At 40.1% G+C, this 15,000-nt stretch overlaps 2 protein-coding genes and 1 long non-coding RNA gene across 5 annotated transcripts in view; 2 read left to right on the top strand and 1 right to left on the bottom strand.

The window, feature by feature from the left end:
* The first annotated feature begins 1,045 nt into the window (after nt 1-1,045).
* Nucleotides 1,046-11,716, top strand: LOC138007763 (CUB domain-containing protein 2-like). The gene is made up of 6 exons (XM_068854828.1): nt 1,046-1,764; nt 3,972-4,004; nt 5,038-5,406; nt 5,956-6,342; nt 6,696-6,954; nt 7,559-11,716. Exons 1-6 carry the CDS (start codon nt 1,746-1,748, stop codon nt 7,629-7,631), a joined length of 1,140 nt encoding a protein of 379 aa, XP_068710929.1. The 5' UTR covers nt 1,046-1,745; the 3' UTR covers nt 7,632-11,716.
* On the bottom strand, nt 2,442-12,402 carry LOC138007768 (uncharacterized). Its single transcript, XR_011124116.1, has 3 exons — nt 12,274-12,402; nt 12,107-12,197; nt 2,442-2,939 (listed from the first exon to the last, which is right to left on the bottom strand). It is a non-coding gene; the product is annotated as an uncharacterized lncRNA (long non-coding RNA).
* Nucleotides 12,403-12,627: 225 nt separating this feature from the next.
* The window catches only part of LOC138007765 (collagen triple helix repeat-containing protein 1-like), a 7,863-nt gene continuing 5,490 nt past the window's right edge, over nt 12,628-15,000 (top strand). Inside the window, exons 1-2 of one of the 3 annotated variants that reach the window (XM_068854831.1) lie at nt 12,628-12,786; nt 13,562-13,699. In XM_068854831.1, coding sequence (XP_068710932.1) covers nt 13,586-13,699 — 114 coding nt within the window. In that variant the 5' untranslated portion in view covers nt 12,628-12,786; nt 13,562-13,585. Of the gene's footprint in view, nt 12,787-12,946; nt 13,132-13,561; nt 13,700-15,000 lie in introns of those variants that run through there. The other 2 variants (XM_068854833.1, XM_068854832.1) reach the window with 2 other exon arrangements.

The raw sequence follows: 15,000 nt of genomic DNA, 5'->3' as shown, positions 1-15,000 counted from the left end.
GTCGCCGAGAATTCTCCCAATTCCCCCGAGTGTTTAGATGAGGCTATGGAAACACGGGAAACTAATAGGCCATTTCCGTGTTGCTGTTTGTCTCGGTTTCGAAGTGAGTCTTGGTGCTCAACTATTGTGAGGGAAATTAGTTTGATTTGCATAAGAATACGCAACTCATTTGTGCACCAGGACTCGCTTTGAAACTGAGGCATGCAGCAACTCGGAAATGGGCTATTATTTTCAGGATACTGCTACGATGTGAACAAAGGAAGAAGAGAGACCCTGGGAACGAGATTCTAGTGGCTGCCAACATCGGTTTCACTGAAAACAGAAGACATCGCAGAAGTGCGTTGGCTTGTAAAGATGCATTCACCTTTTAAAATTCCTGTTTATCCTGTTTATCGTGTCAAAACTAGCATACTTTGCCTGTTATTCATCAGTATCATCTGAGATTTTCTATCTTAATTGTGGGCATCTTTGTTTTGATAAATGATCTCAGAAACAGTTTACGCCGGTAAAAGTTCATATTGCCGTCATGCTGTTACCGGACTCAGTTACATAGGAATAAATGTTCCTTAATTATGAACAAATTTTGAAGATTGCATGTACGACATTGGCGGCAAGCCTTAGTTATACTTCAAGATAACACAGATTGACGTTATCAACTTGAAATGTGGACTCCATCAGAACTTGTGATAAAAAAGTGCTAATAACTTTCAAGACCATGCTGCTGTTCTGGTGGACAAAGATATTCGCAAAAGAGATATTTATCTAGTTTTAATTCACTGCACTGTGGTATTAAGTCTCCGCGCCCACTTTGATCGCAGGAATTGTCCAAACGCCATAATTTTAGAACATTTCTCTTTCGCATCTGACATTACCATTGTGTTCTGTTATAAAAATTTTGCCATTCAACACTTCGGTATACCTGAAAGAAATTATATGTGTGGAGGATATGTAAACAATTGAAATCTCAAAGATTAAAATTAGAAAAATTCAAGTGCTTCATTGACAAATGAAACGTAGATAACTGGAATCAAAGACAAGATAGAATTTTCTGTTTAATTTTTCATTCAGGCTTTCACTAATAATAAGCGATTTCGGAGTAATCTCCTAATAAAAAATGCATAAAAATAAAGCAAGCAGTTATCCTTTAATGTAGATGTGACTAAAACGAGAATTATGGTGAGTGATAAGATGTCGTTGAAATCGTCGCATATTTCTCTCTCTGAATGAAATTTTCCTACTAGTTTATAATCACGCAAACAATCTCTTCAAAAAAAAAAAAAAAAAAGGCAATTATCTCTGTTGTCTGCCAGCATTCCTTCCGAGAAATTTGCATAGAGTTACTCACAGACGATTTTTGAATGGAAACTATTTATCTCTCACTTTGTTAGTCTTGCAGGCCCAGGCAGAACCCTTTCAGATTCCTAAGGTGTATGAGGAGTGTATGTTGGCCGAAGTTCACGTCCTGAACTGCCTGACAAATGTTGTTAATTTTGTTAACATATGATGACTCATCTGTCACAATGTTGTCAATTAGCCTTAAATTAATTCTTCAATTGACTTGGATGTGTTTTCCTTAGCACCTGCCGAAAATTTCAGTAGAAATTTGCATAAACAAAATATTCCGTTTTTGCGTGACGTTGAATTAAATTGAGAGCCGAGAGGAGTATTTTGGCACGAACTCAATACTGCGTTGATTTGGTATCGACTTGAATGGGTAAGGAAAAATCTTCAGCTCGAGTGCTGCGATGCTAAAAACTCTTCTAGGTAAGTTTAGCTAGTTATGATATCCAAAACGAAGCTTTTGTCTTGCTTTATTTGATAAGTGATGCTAATAATTTTCCACATAAACGATCATCCGCCATCGTTATTAATCATAACTATGAGAAAAAAAATAACACGATTTTCTCTGTGCTTTGCTTCTACTTGTCCTTGCGCCGAATTTTCTCCATTCTCTTCGCCAAGAGGAGTAAATGTCCGACAACAAAACGAATATCACGATGAAAATAGCCTCAAATGACGCTACCTACTGGTCTACCTTTTAAAAACAATAGATAAATCCTATTTATAGCAGTGTGTGTATCTCTTATAACAAAGACCTACAAGGGACTCGAGCTTGACAGGATTACAACGAGCTTTTGCCGTTACAAAAGGGAGTTCGATAAAAAGCATCGTAGCGGATCAAGGAGTGTTACCAAAACAACGTAGCCACGTGTTTCACGCTTTGTGGAGCCACATGTACGTATTGTTGATTAAGTAGCCGTGAAAATTTGAAAAACCATCACCGACATTGTAAACACACATAACTTGTTTTTGAGGGTAAACGCAACAGCGGGGTAAAATTATTTCATTTATTTTCTAATCAGTTTATTAAATTGTATTTTATTTCACTTCATATCAGATGCCTTTCATTAGCACTTGCAGTCATTTAGGGCCTGGCGAAACTGATGTCCAAATTAGAAAAAAATAAGTTCTTAATCAATATTTCCAAACTGTGAAACACATGTTGCGGAGACAAAGTTTGTGTCTTGGCGACACAAATGTTAATTGTATTCTCTAGTTGCGAGAAGTATATCAAATATAAAAGGCTATAGTGACTATATGATGATCAGGCGTTTGGGATTTTATCCCACAATCCTTCAAGTTACAGCTGAATGCTCTGGCAAGTTAGAGCAGCCAGCTGGATCCTGGATCCCTTCTGAGACTCGGATATCATTTTTTCTGAGTTCCAGTTGCTCCTTGTATATTCACTGATTGCATTTTCTTGTTTGCAAAACCGTCACTAAATCTGTTTGTGCAATGTTTCGCATGCGTCTAAACTTAGGAACTTCTATTTCCAGTATTTCAGAGCAAGATGTTCTCAAAGGACTAGTTTTCAAATCCAATACACGTGGCTGTTAGTTATCACAACATTCCTTTTGCCAAAGCTTCCGTCCATGTCTCTGTTGATAAGATGAAGTAAGGAGGTGCGGGAGTTAGCGACACAAATTGCTTATACTCATTCGCCCCCACCCCACCAACGAGAAACTTTCTTGTGGTTGCAAATTATGACCACGTATTTTTTTTTCAATTCAACATTTCCGTTTTACCGGAGTTAGAGAAGTGCGAGATTTATCGACACAAATTGTTGATACTCATCAGTTGATGTCACAGTCTTTAGCAGAAAAGGATCTTATGGTCGTGCTAGAAGTGATGAACTCGTTTACAATTGCGATTTTAGTCACATGCGCAACAAACTTCCAAGCAAGTTCGAAACCCTTGCGATATGAAAGCTTTTGAATGCCAGTCAAAACACTCAAAATATCCCACCAAACCTTATTTACAAGTGCGACTTTTAATCGCACTTACCCTCGATCGGCCATTATTGTGTCTTGGTTCCTGATTGTATCGATTTGCTACGACAAACATTGTTCTTGAAAACCTTTAAAAAATTTAGAAGTTAAAAGTATTTGTGCTCAACATCTCTATCATCAATCGAATAATGGCATACAGTTCTTCTTCGTTATTCATTATGTTGATAACTTTTTTTTTTGAGGGGAGGGCGGTCAATTTCAACTTCAAATTGAGTATTCCCATACACTCTCCCCGCTCCAAGGTTTTCCTGTCGGGGTCATCACTTCAGTCGTTGGAAAGACTGTACAAATTATAAATTAGCTTCCAGATTTCCCGTCGCTGTGTTTTATATGATCTTGATTTCATATCGCTTATCTTCCAAATGCTTTCATATTTTCTTATCGCTTGTATACGTTATAAATTAGAAACAGTTCATAACATTTCCTGTTTATAGAAGTCAGAGGGCTAGAAACAGGAAATGCAGCGCCGAACTGTGCGGCTCTGGTGAAGAGTTATAACAGGGTTTTGTACTTAATACAGGAGCTGGTACTCTTCTCGTGCAAGCACTTGGTCTACCAATAAAACTATAAAAGTATAAGTTGTGTTGTTATTATTGACACTTTTTTGTTCTTATCTTCCAGCTTTCTTTCTAGTGGAATGCGTTATAACAAAATGTAAGTTTTAAAGAAAAATTTCTATGCTTTTTATCAGAACCATGCCAGTGTTATTGCGTCGTCTGTTGATTGTTAATAAACAATTATTCATTTTGTGCAACCCAAAATGCCCTTGTAATCTATAACTGATAATTAAATGCAGCTGCGTGTTTTAGTCTAAACTGAGTTATCAGCCATTATCAATACGCACGGACTGTGTGTGATCACGAAAGAGTGTTTCATAATTGCAGATAGTTCTGCTACTAACCAGCCAGTACGTATAAAAAAGGAACTTTTTGTTGTGTTAGTGTTTACTAAACTGCCTAACGCCATGGGGTGCCAACAAAACGAAGATCGAAATTAAATTTTCCATTACAATAAAATTTACAAAAATGATTAAAGTTATGGTAATATATATGGCGAGGAAACCTAACAGAAACCAGGGGGCTTATACAAGGTTAGGTTTCCGAAGACCACATCTTTGACCGGACATTTGACTTTGATTCGTCATCTGGTTCCTAAATATTTTTGCATGGAATATGTTAAGAAAAGTTCTCCCTGGACGGTAGGCTCAAACTCCAAATTTAATACGAATACGTAAAGCGGAAAAATGACAAACAACATACTGAAAAAGAAAACTACAAAAAAATAAATCTTGCGCAAAAAACTAAAACTTGTACGCGTTAACAGCTCGTACGCGCCATACTTGAAATATGAACTCGTGTCACGTGATCAAGCGCTCGCATAGTTCTCCGTAGGTGGTGGGGGTAGATTCAATGGATTCAAAGAGGATATGGTCTTTTTTCCATTCCAGCCCGTCTCGGAGTTACATTCTCCTACAGCCAATTCCCGAGTTATTGTTTGACTTGGTTTCAAAGAGAGTCTTGGAGCGAAACTATTCAGATGTCAGAAATATGACCGAGTTCGAGTAGAATGCAATACAAAACGTTTCTTAAAAGGGGTTTTATTTTTCACGAAGACTCGCTTTGAAACGGACGATAACAGTACTCTGGAACGAACCATTTCGCATACTAAAACGTTTTCACCCCAACAGGGTGTCCTGACACTTTTCATCTTGGTAACGATTCAGGAACTATAAATAGCCCAGCGCCAAGAGGTGCTTTTCTCTACCCCAACAAAGCTCGTTGTGAATGGAGTGTAACAATTCCACACAATTTCCAACACGTCAAGCTCTCGTTCAGGACCTTTGACATTGAGGAATGTGGAAAATGCAGCTGCGACTACGTAGAAGTCTTTGACCATGTTGGACCGCGCAAGATTTCACTTGGAAAGTTCTGTGGTAATGTGATACCAGGTCCTTTTTATTCAAGTGAGCAAACACTATCAGTTGTGTTTAAGTCTGACGATGGAGGAGGCCACACGGGATTTAGAGCTTCGTATGAATCGGTTCTGCCTGGATCGGGTAAGTAAATCCCCTCAGAAAATCTTTTTCAGCCTCGAGAGAAAGGGCTAGTCGCACCGAATTAACTCAACTGCTTTGAAACGATTCCTCGTGGTAGTGAGAAAGATTGGAAGGTCTAATCATTTGGAGAAGTCAAATCAGAGATAACTTTTCTGGTTATTTTAAGACGTTGGGTATTATTCCGTTCTGGAACAAAAGCAGAGTGTATTGAGTCAAAATCTGGGACCCAGCCAAGTGAAATAAACAATCGTGATTGTACTGATGATGACGATGTCGAAAATATTTACGACGATGATGGTCACCTTCATTCTCATCGTCTTCGTCGTCGATGACGTCATTATCGTTATCAGCATCATTGCCACTGTCATAGCACGAGTGAGGTCTGGATTTGGTGACCCAACATCCATGTGGTAGTCTCTGGTAGCCTCTTCCCCCCTAGGTATTTTTTTTTTGCAAAAAATCTTACTAATCTCGTGATATTCCTGTGGAGTGCCTGACTCCATCATTAAATCTACTAGCAAATTCATTTGTCCAACTCTTTTGCTTCAGTTTGCAGGAACGCATCTCAAATAAAAGAAACTGCAGGTTTAATAACAAGCCCTGGATTTCCAAATGAACGTAAATACCCGAATAACATGGAGTGTATCTGGAAGATAACCACGCCTTCAAAGACTCGCATAACATTTAAGATCATTTCTATGTCAATACAAAGCCAGTGTGGTAGAATGGGGACTGGAGATGCTTGCTCATGCGATTTCCTTGAAATTAGAGACGGAAATCGGTCCAACAATCACTTATTAGCGACTTTGTGCGGGGATGAACGTCCCGCCGACCTGTACTCAAGCGGACCACACCTTTGGGTGAGATTCAAATCAGACAAAAATGGCTCTGCCCCTGGTTTTATGGCCAGGTTTTCCTCTGCAACCATCGTAGAAGGTGAGTGGCTTTTTTTGTCATAACTGCCTTACCCGTTGGGAATGCCGTCCAATCTTGTTTACTGAAACTGAAGAAGCGTTCCATTCCATGCAATTTTCAAAAAAATAGGGTTGAAATTCAAAAGAAAAAGACCCTTCCACCGACATTTTCGAAAATCCCGTCCAATGGAAAGAGCCTCTAGAGCTTGTCGTGGGAAATATTCCAATCCCTCGTCAGAAATAGCTCCTTCTTATCATTGAATGAGAGGGGGAGTCATTCCCTGTGTGACGAGCCCTTGAATTCGGGTACAGGGGCGAATGTTCCTGAAAGGTTAAGTGAGTCATGCATATCACTTTACCAATACTATGTCGCAGGATATTCCTGTCCAGAAAGCTGGAAGTACCCAATCAAATGCCCACAGGATCTCAATCCCAATGCCAACCAAACTAGAGCCTGTTGTTACAACAAAGGTCCTAGCTGTTGCGAGCCTGGAGGGAGGCGATGCACCGACAAGGGAGCACATGAAAGAGACTACTGCCCGCGCCCAAATGATGATGGGAAGTTAAAATATTGTTGCATGCAAAATGGAAAGCCGTCTTGCTGTAAATCATCGAGTGTTCGCCATAATCTTAGGTGAGTTTTTGTGGACTGTTGAAAATAGGCCAAATTTGATGCTTGCGTGCAATCGCGTGGTCGTGGCTTTCAGACCTGTTCAATGCTTCTGTGTTATTAGCTTCAATGCCTTCCATAAGTGCATGGGATGATCTTCTCTTTGAAATCACTTCATTTCCGCAGTATAAATGTAGGGCGCTTCTTTTATTCCATATCATATTTTCACCTCGCGGGGGACGTAACACGAATTGAAGCTGACCAGCACAAAATTTCTGAATAGATGTGCCGCGGCAGCGCATGCGCACTATCATGGGTTGAGATCCAGGCCCAATGAGGCGTTCGGGATTCGCTACGATACAGCAGTATTTATAGACGGTTTTGTAACTACTTAAGTTATTTGTATATCTGTGGAGGTATTCTCTTCAAAATAATGTTGGAAACTTGAGCTAATTCACCCAAAAATAGGAACTACCTTGTAACCACTTAACCCCCTTCTTCACCCTTTCCACCCCCAACCCCCCCCCCCCCACCCGTCCCTTGCTCTGCCTCGTTTTCTCATCTTTGCCAGAGTTCATCACCCAGGATGATGGACTCTAGATAACAGACACAATTTCTTGCTTTTCAGAGTAATCCTCCTTGTTGGAGTTTTGGCCCATTTTTGTTACCAAGTTAGCAAGTTTTACACCGGAACGACGTAATTAAAATTTGTAATTTAATTATAGTTAGAGTATTTTAATTAGAAAATTTTATTTTTAAAACTTTAAATTAACTGTCTTGGACAAATAAAGATTCGCTCTCTTCACAAGAAAAGGGCGAAGTTATGTTATAACAAGCTTGTAAAAGCCTAATACCTAAAATCCCCTCAGTACACCCGAAATAGGAAACCGATAGGTCTCGCTCTTTTCTTTACAAAGTCTCCGAAACGGAATTTATCTTAGAATGAAGGGGTAGTTTCTAAAGAAACTGTGAATATATCTTATGAATATATCTTAAAACTGTGAATATATCTTAATTAAGTTCACGCTATTTAGCACGTGATGAAAGGTCAATGGGACCTAAGGATAAAGTGATGCAGGCCGTTGACTTGTTTTCGCATTTGACTTTCTTTTTTTTTTTTTTGCTTCGAGAAATAAGTACTTACAAATCATTTGGTTACCTTGCACTGGTTGTTTAAACAGTGTATTGGACTATATACCGGATGGAAGCAACATACAGTGGATACGAGATGTAAAAAGCAGTGGAGTTATCCACTGGATAACGATTCATCTCTTCAGTGCCTTGTGCCGATCCATCCTTTGAACAACTGGGGCCTGGGGCCTGATTTGATCGCTGGAATCAACCTCGTTTTCACAGAGGAGAGATCCTGGGAACTAGGTTACAAAGAAATTCTGTATCTATAAAAGCTATTGATAAAAATAAAAATAAAATACTTTCAGTTTATAAAGTGAGATCTTCCGCCGGGGTGACAGTAGGCCTGACAAGGACCGCTGTTGGTGACATTGGGTGGCGTTTCGATATCTTTCACTGCCTAAAATAAATTTGTAAACTGCGTAATAAGCAGTCTGGCCAAAGTCTCCCACAAAAAGCATTGTAAATTAGTCCTGAAAAGCCCCGAGGGGAGAAACTAATAACTTCACTTCAACTTAACTTCAACCTGAGCGGAAGTCATACTTACCGTGAAGGGAACGACTTCCGCCCAGAGTCAAAAGGATGACTTCCGCGCAGGTTGAACCAATGTCAGTCAATGTCACCAAAAGACTACTCATGCCCACACGGCCGTAACGATCTTGCTTCACCAAGCTGTGTTCAAGCTATATTTGAATACTCTAAAATGAATCGTAAGCTGCTCGTGAACTTTGCAACTGTTACACTGGTTGAAAAAGTGTTTTTCTAGAAAGACTTTAAAAAATTCTGTGATATATTTACGTTTTTAGCACCATTTTTAATTAGTATTTTGTAACATAAATTTAAACGTGAACTCGAAAGTGTTCTCAATAATTATTGTATCTATGATACACTTAAGTTTCGTTGATGTTCCTTTTTTCGGGTTTGGAAGCATCTTCCGGTTTCTCCTATATAGTTCGAAGGACAGTCTTTACTTGGGATTTTATAAACAACATCGCATTCGAAGGTTGTCTGTACTTTGGAGAGGGGAAATACATCTTGTGAAGAACCAAAAGGTATTTTCTTTTTAAAAAGTCAAGGATATGAACAGGATCAAAACATACTATATAACCTGAATACGAAACATATTTCAGAGTCCGAAATCAGTTGAATTGAATTGAAATTGAATTGAATTGAAAAATCAGTTGAACACCTCGGAGAATATAGTTTCGTGGCTACGAGTAGATTAGGCCTTTTGCCTTTAAATCTTTTCATAACCAAATATTTTCATTGTGTCATGTACGCACGTAACAAAGCTGTGCTCAATTCCATTTTCACTGATTTGGCCAACTCCAATGTCTAAGCGTTGTCTATTTTTTAGCAGTGTTAAGACGGCATGACGGCATGCGGGAGAGACTAGAAAAACGTTATTTTTTCGTCTTTAAAACAAGCCGTTTAGAAATAGATCTTAAAAGTCCACTGAATGTATTAATAAGCGACTTCAACCGTGGTCTATTGGGGTGAATTCCATAGCATTGATTTGCAGTATTTTTATTTGCTTCTTTTGCCTGCGCTGAGGCAGTCACTGGTAATAAACATAAAAATTAAATACATTCTCCAAAGACAAAAACCATGAGCACGGGGCCTTGCCTCTCCAGAGGAGAGAGAGTGCAGAGAGAGTGTTTCGTAGCGCGCATTTTCTATTTTTCTCAGGATAACCTTTGTACCGAACATTAATAAGCATCATATTATGACAATGAACTTAATAACACCGACTGTTTCTTAAATCTTAGCAATCTCTTGCTGCGTGGTGATGACTCGCTGTCGTAAAAGAGATGAGCAAATATTGCCAAATTGTCTTTCGCGAGACAGTAGTTTGCCAGCTAAAGTCCAAGCCGCCCTCCAGGCTTTCCTCTACTTCTAAACATTGGTAAGCCTTTGTAGTCCTACCATTTATCATGCTACGACAATGAATTCAATGGAATTAACCACGGGGCTTAATATTTGAAGTGTTTTGTTGACTTTTTGTTAAGTCATCCGGAGTTTCGTATGATTTGATCTAGCTCGTTCAATCATGGCCCTTCGTGTCTGGATTCCATATCGCAGAATAATATCTGTTTGGCAAAATCCGTTTCGTGGATTTTGCATTTGCTAATTGGCAAATTCGTATTCAGACTTGGACAGAATTGAGCACGCCCCACAGACTGGGTTTTAAACGGTACCGGAAATTCTGAAAACTCTTATCGGGTGGCATTTATGGGCGATTTTCGCAGACAGACAGATACGTGCGACAACGAATAAATTGACCACCGCCCTTTGCATTTAAATTTGAAGTGTTTTGTATACTTTTTTTAAGTCATGCATCCAGTGCCTATGATTAGATCTAGCACATTCCAATCTCACGATGCGTGGTGATAACTGCATGGATGTTATAAAAGAACAAATATTGCCAGTGTCTTTCGCGAGACAGCAGTTTGTCAGCTTAAGTCCAACCCGCCCTCCAAGCTTTCCAGTATACTTCTGAACATTAAGAAGCCTTCGTTGTCCTACCATTTATCATACGAGCTACGAAAATGAATTCAATCAATTAACCACGGGCTTAAACATTCGAAGTGTTTTGTTGTCTTTTTAAGTTAAGTCATCTGGAACTTCGTATAATTCACATCTAGCACATTTCAATCATGGCCCTTCGTGCCTGGTTCCATGTCGCAGAATGATGTCTGTTTGCTAAAATCAGTTTTTAGATTTTGCGTTTGCTAATTGGCAAATCCGTATTCAGACTTGGAATTTCCCAATTGAAGACACCCCACAAAATGGCTTCTACACAGCATCGGGAATTCCGAAAACTGTCATCGCCGGCACTTATGGTCGGTTTTCGTAGACAGACAGATACGAGCGACAACTAATTCAATGGAATTGATCACACCTTTGCATTTTCTATTTTTTCTCAGGATAACCTTTGTACCAAACAATAATAAGCATCATATTATGACAATGAACTCAATAACACCGACTGTTTCTTAAATCTTAGCAATCTCTTGCTGCGTGGTGATGACTCGCTGCCGTAAAATAGATGAACAAATATTGCCAGTGTCTTTCGTGAGACAGTAGTTTGCCAGCTTAAGTCCACGTCGCCCTCCAAGCTTTCATATTCTTCTAAACATTAAGAAGCCTTTGTAGTCCTACCATTTATCATACTACGACAATGAATTCAATGGAATCAATCGCGGGGTTTAACGTTTGAAGTGTTTTGTTGACTTTTCAAGTTAAGTCATCCGGAATTTCGTATAATTCACATCTAGCACATTTCAATCATGGCCCTTCGTGCCTGGATTCCATGTCGCAGAATGATGTCTGTTTGGTAAAATCAGTGTTTGGATTTTGCGTTTGCTAATTGGCAAATCCGTATTCAGACTTGGAATTTCCCAATTGAACACACCCCACAAAATGTGTTCTACACAGCACCGGGAATTCCGGAAACTTTTATCGGGCGGCACTTATGGGCGGTTTTCGTAGACAGACAGATACGTGTGACAACGAATAAATTAACCACCGCCCTTTGCATTTATATTTGAAGTGTTTTGTATATTTTTTTTAAGTTATGCACCCAGTGCCTATGATTAGATCTAGCAAATTCTAATCTCATGATGCGTGGTGATAACTGCATGGATGTTATAAAAGAGCAATTGTTACCAAAGGGGCAGGTATGTTTTTACCCCCCCCCCCCCCCCCCCCCCCCCCCCCCCCCCCCCCCCCCCCCCCCCCCCCCCCCCCCCCCCCCCCCCCCCCCCCCCCCCAGGTCCCCCCCCCTGCAGGTTGCAGGTTGCAGGTTGAATTTACTGTGACTGTTACATGAATAGCTAACCTTAGGCCTAATTAGGCCTAAAAACGTTTCTTTAGGCCTCCTTAGGCCTAAAAAACGTTTCTTTAGGCCTAATTAGGCCTAAGGTTAGCTATTCATGGTAACAGTCACAGTAAAATTTCAACCTGCAACCTGCAACCTGCAACCTGCAAAACATACCTGCCGTTACCAAAGTGTATTTTGCGAAACTGCAGTTTGGAAGCTTACTTGAAGGCGAAAAGGCAGTTCAGCGTTGAAGTCCAAGTCGTCGTCCAAGATATGCCATCCTTCTAAGCATAATATAGTAACCTTTGTAGTCCTACCATTTTAATAAAAATCAATTACGACTGAATTCAATAGAACGCACCCCACAGATTAGGTTGCAGACCGCTCACCGGAAATTCCGAAAATTCTTGTTCACCCTCCGTGCCTGCATCTGCCAACTGAACTCCTGGTCGCTGAAGGATGATGTCTGTTTGGAAAATCCGTTTTTGGATTTTGCGTTCGATTGCTCATTGGAAAATTGGACTTAGCCTTGGAAATTCCCAATCGAACGCACCCCACACTGGGTTCCAGACAGTGCTGGAAATTCCGAAAATTCTTGTTCGGCTGCACTTATGGGCGATTTTCGTAGACATGCAGATAAGCGTGACAACGAATTCAATAGAACTGACCACAGCTTTCCATTAACCTTGATATTTGAATTGATTTGTACACTTTTGAAATCATCTGGTGCCTATAATTGGATCTAGCATGTTCCAATCTCGTGGTGCGTGGTGATGACTGGCTGTTATAAAGGAGATGAACAAATATTATCAAAGTGTCTTTTGCGAGACAGCAGCGGGCAAACCTAGACCTGAATCTAAAATACAGCTCCAGTGCTTAAGTCCAAACCACCCAGGACACTGGTAAGTAAAGAAATAACAGAATCAATATATTTGCTTCGGTAAGGGGCTGGATTGATGACAGTTGTTTTCTAAAACACAATGGGATGATTATATTTCACAAGCATGAAAACACACAAAGTACATTGCCAGATACTATTGAAACAGTCCAACTGCCTGTTTAACCTTCAGCGTAAACAGGTAACTTGACGAAACATGAATAAGAGTCAACAGAAACACTGAAACGTTCCAGCACCAACTAAGGTCGCCAATCGTTCACTTTATCTCGAATCTATCCACAACTACGTGCAGCGAAGCCGAAACAGAAAGGCAGAAAAGCAATACGGCTTCCTTGGAGTGCGATTTGAGGTATGGTCGCCGTTAATTTGCATGGTTTTCTGTTTCGGTTGAATCACTTTCCAGGCCGGAAACTGCCTGAACACGTACTAGACTGTAGAATTATTTTTCCTAAAACTGGATATGTTCTTTAAAAAAGCCAGAAGTAAAATCATTTAAAACTATACAGAAAAAAGGATACAATTTTCCGGCGGCCACGATTAAAAAATGCCAAGCTAAATCATTTTCCTCCAAAACAGTGTACCGGAATGAAAACTGTTGATACAAAATCCCCAGCAACTTCTTTTAAAATTATTGTACGTATACTGCAAGGTTAGAGGAAAATAGAGACATCCCGTAAATAAAATAGGGTATCGGCTCAGGGACTTTCTTACGACTATAAAGGATAATTTTCCATGTATTTACTCAACTAGCTCCTGTATTCGTTTTATATCCACTACAGATTAGCTCATTGTACCCAGACAAAATGGTGAAAATTTACAGCAAAGCATCTCCGGTGTTGATGCCTCTACTTGCGATATCAGTCCTGATATATTTTGCTACGGCGAACACACAAAGGAATCAACCATCCAACAATGTGGTAAGTAGGTTGAACAAAAATTTCTTTTGAGAATGAAAATTCCCTTTCTTACAAATATTGACGCAACGTTAATACGGTCTGATGTCTTATGTTGACCGATAAATTAAACTTGTGGGCTCAAATCAAGCGTTCGTTTGCTGGGGATCAATCTGGAATTAGAATACTTAACAATTATTCTACGAGGGCGCGCTGGATATGAAGTGATAGATAACCAAAGAGGCACGTAGCGCCGAGTTGGTTATAAGCATTTTATATCTAGTCAGCTCGAGTGGGACACTAGGCCTAGCATGATGGCGGCCGAACGTTGGTTTTTCGTCCCGCAGGGAAGGCCTTGTTCCATCAATTAGTGCAATTTTGAAGTAGATGAATAAAAAAGTACGTGCAAAACTAAGCCGACTGGGTATTAAGCAGGATTTTGTGAGTCCCTGCCATGGCGAGGCGCGTCGAACACTCAAGAAATTCTTCTAACTCGACGAATTCGAAACCTTCACCGAAGAGAAAGAATTAGAAGTGGCGAAATGTCCGATACCAGCGAGCAACTGGAAACCTCGGTTTCCCCCGCGCAATTGATAGCTAAACAAACCACAGGATAGTAGAATAGAATAACTTTTCGAAAATTTGACAACGGAGTTATCAGCGCTAAGATGAGAGATGAGAGAAGAAATTGATGGTGTCAAGGTCATAGTGAAAGAGATGGAGAAACCATTGAATGCTGCGTGGGATACTATTGGTGATATGCAAGAGGACTTTAAGGCTCTCAAAGACTTTAAGGAAAGATCGTCAGCGCGAGAACTTGAAGCAACTGGCAACAAATCGATCTTTACTCGACGCCCATCGTGCTGAAATGGATCAACGATCAATGGGGGGTACTCGATATATCCCTAGGTGGGGAGGTGCGGCGCGGCCCCTCATACCCTAACCCTGTTTAAGACAAATATCGCTGATTTTCCAACCCTATTTAAGACAGAATTCCGATTTTTGATACCCTGTTTAAGACATTATCAATGCCAAAGTCAACGGAAGTCAATATTAGTTAATAAGAGCTTGTTGCTGTTTATCGTCCGAGAAAAGATATCCAGTTTAAGACAAAAATTGATAAATCGCCACCCTGATTAAGACAAAAAATGATAAATTCGATACCCTGTTTAAGACAAAAATCCCGAAAAACATACCCTGGCTGGTCGCACGTCCCCATTAAGCCCTTATAAGGGGGCCCCCCCCCCCCCCCCCCCGGTATCAACGCAAAGCAAAACCGGCGGAGGAACAAGAAAAAAATTATTGTTCTCGAAACATATTCCAGA

This window comes from Montipora foliosa, chromosome 6, assembly GCF_036669935.1.
Source record: "Montipora foliosa isolate CH-2021 chromosome 6, ASM3666993v2, whole genome shotgun sequence".
Lineage (NCBI taxonomy): Eukaryota > Metazoa > Cnidaria > Anthozoa > Scleractinia > Acroporidae > Montipora > Montipora foliosa.
The sequence above is the reverse complement of the archived record's forward strand: the minus strand, read 5'-3'. Positions and strand labels throughout refer to the sequence as shown.

Excerpts from the sequence above, each read along its gene's own strand:
- LOC138007763 (XM_068854828.1), top strand. Across the intron at positions 5,407-5,955 it reads ATCGGTTCTGCCTGGATCGG|TTTGCAGGAACGCATCTCAA; the intron begins GTAAGTAAATCC and ends CTTTTGCTTCAG. Across the intron at positions 6,343-6,695 it reads CTCTGCAACCATCGTAGAAG|GATATTCCTGTCCAGAAAGC; the intron begins GTGAGTGGCTTT and ends ACTATGTCGCAG.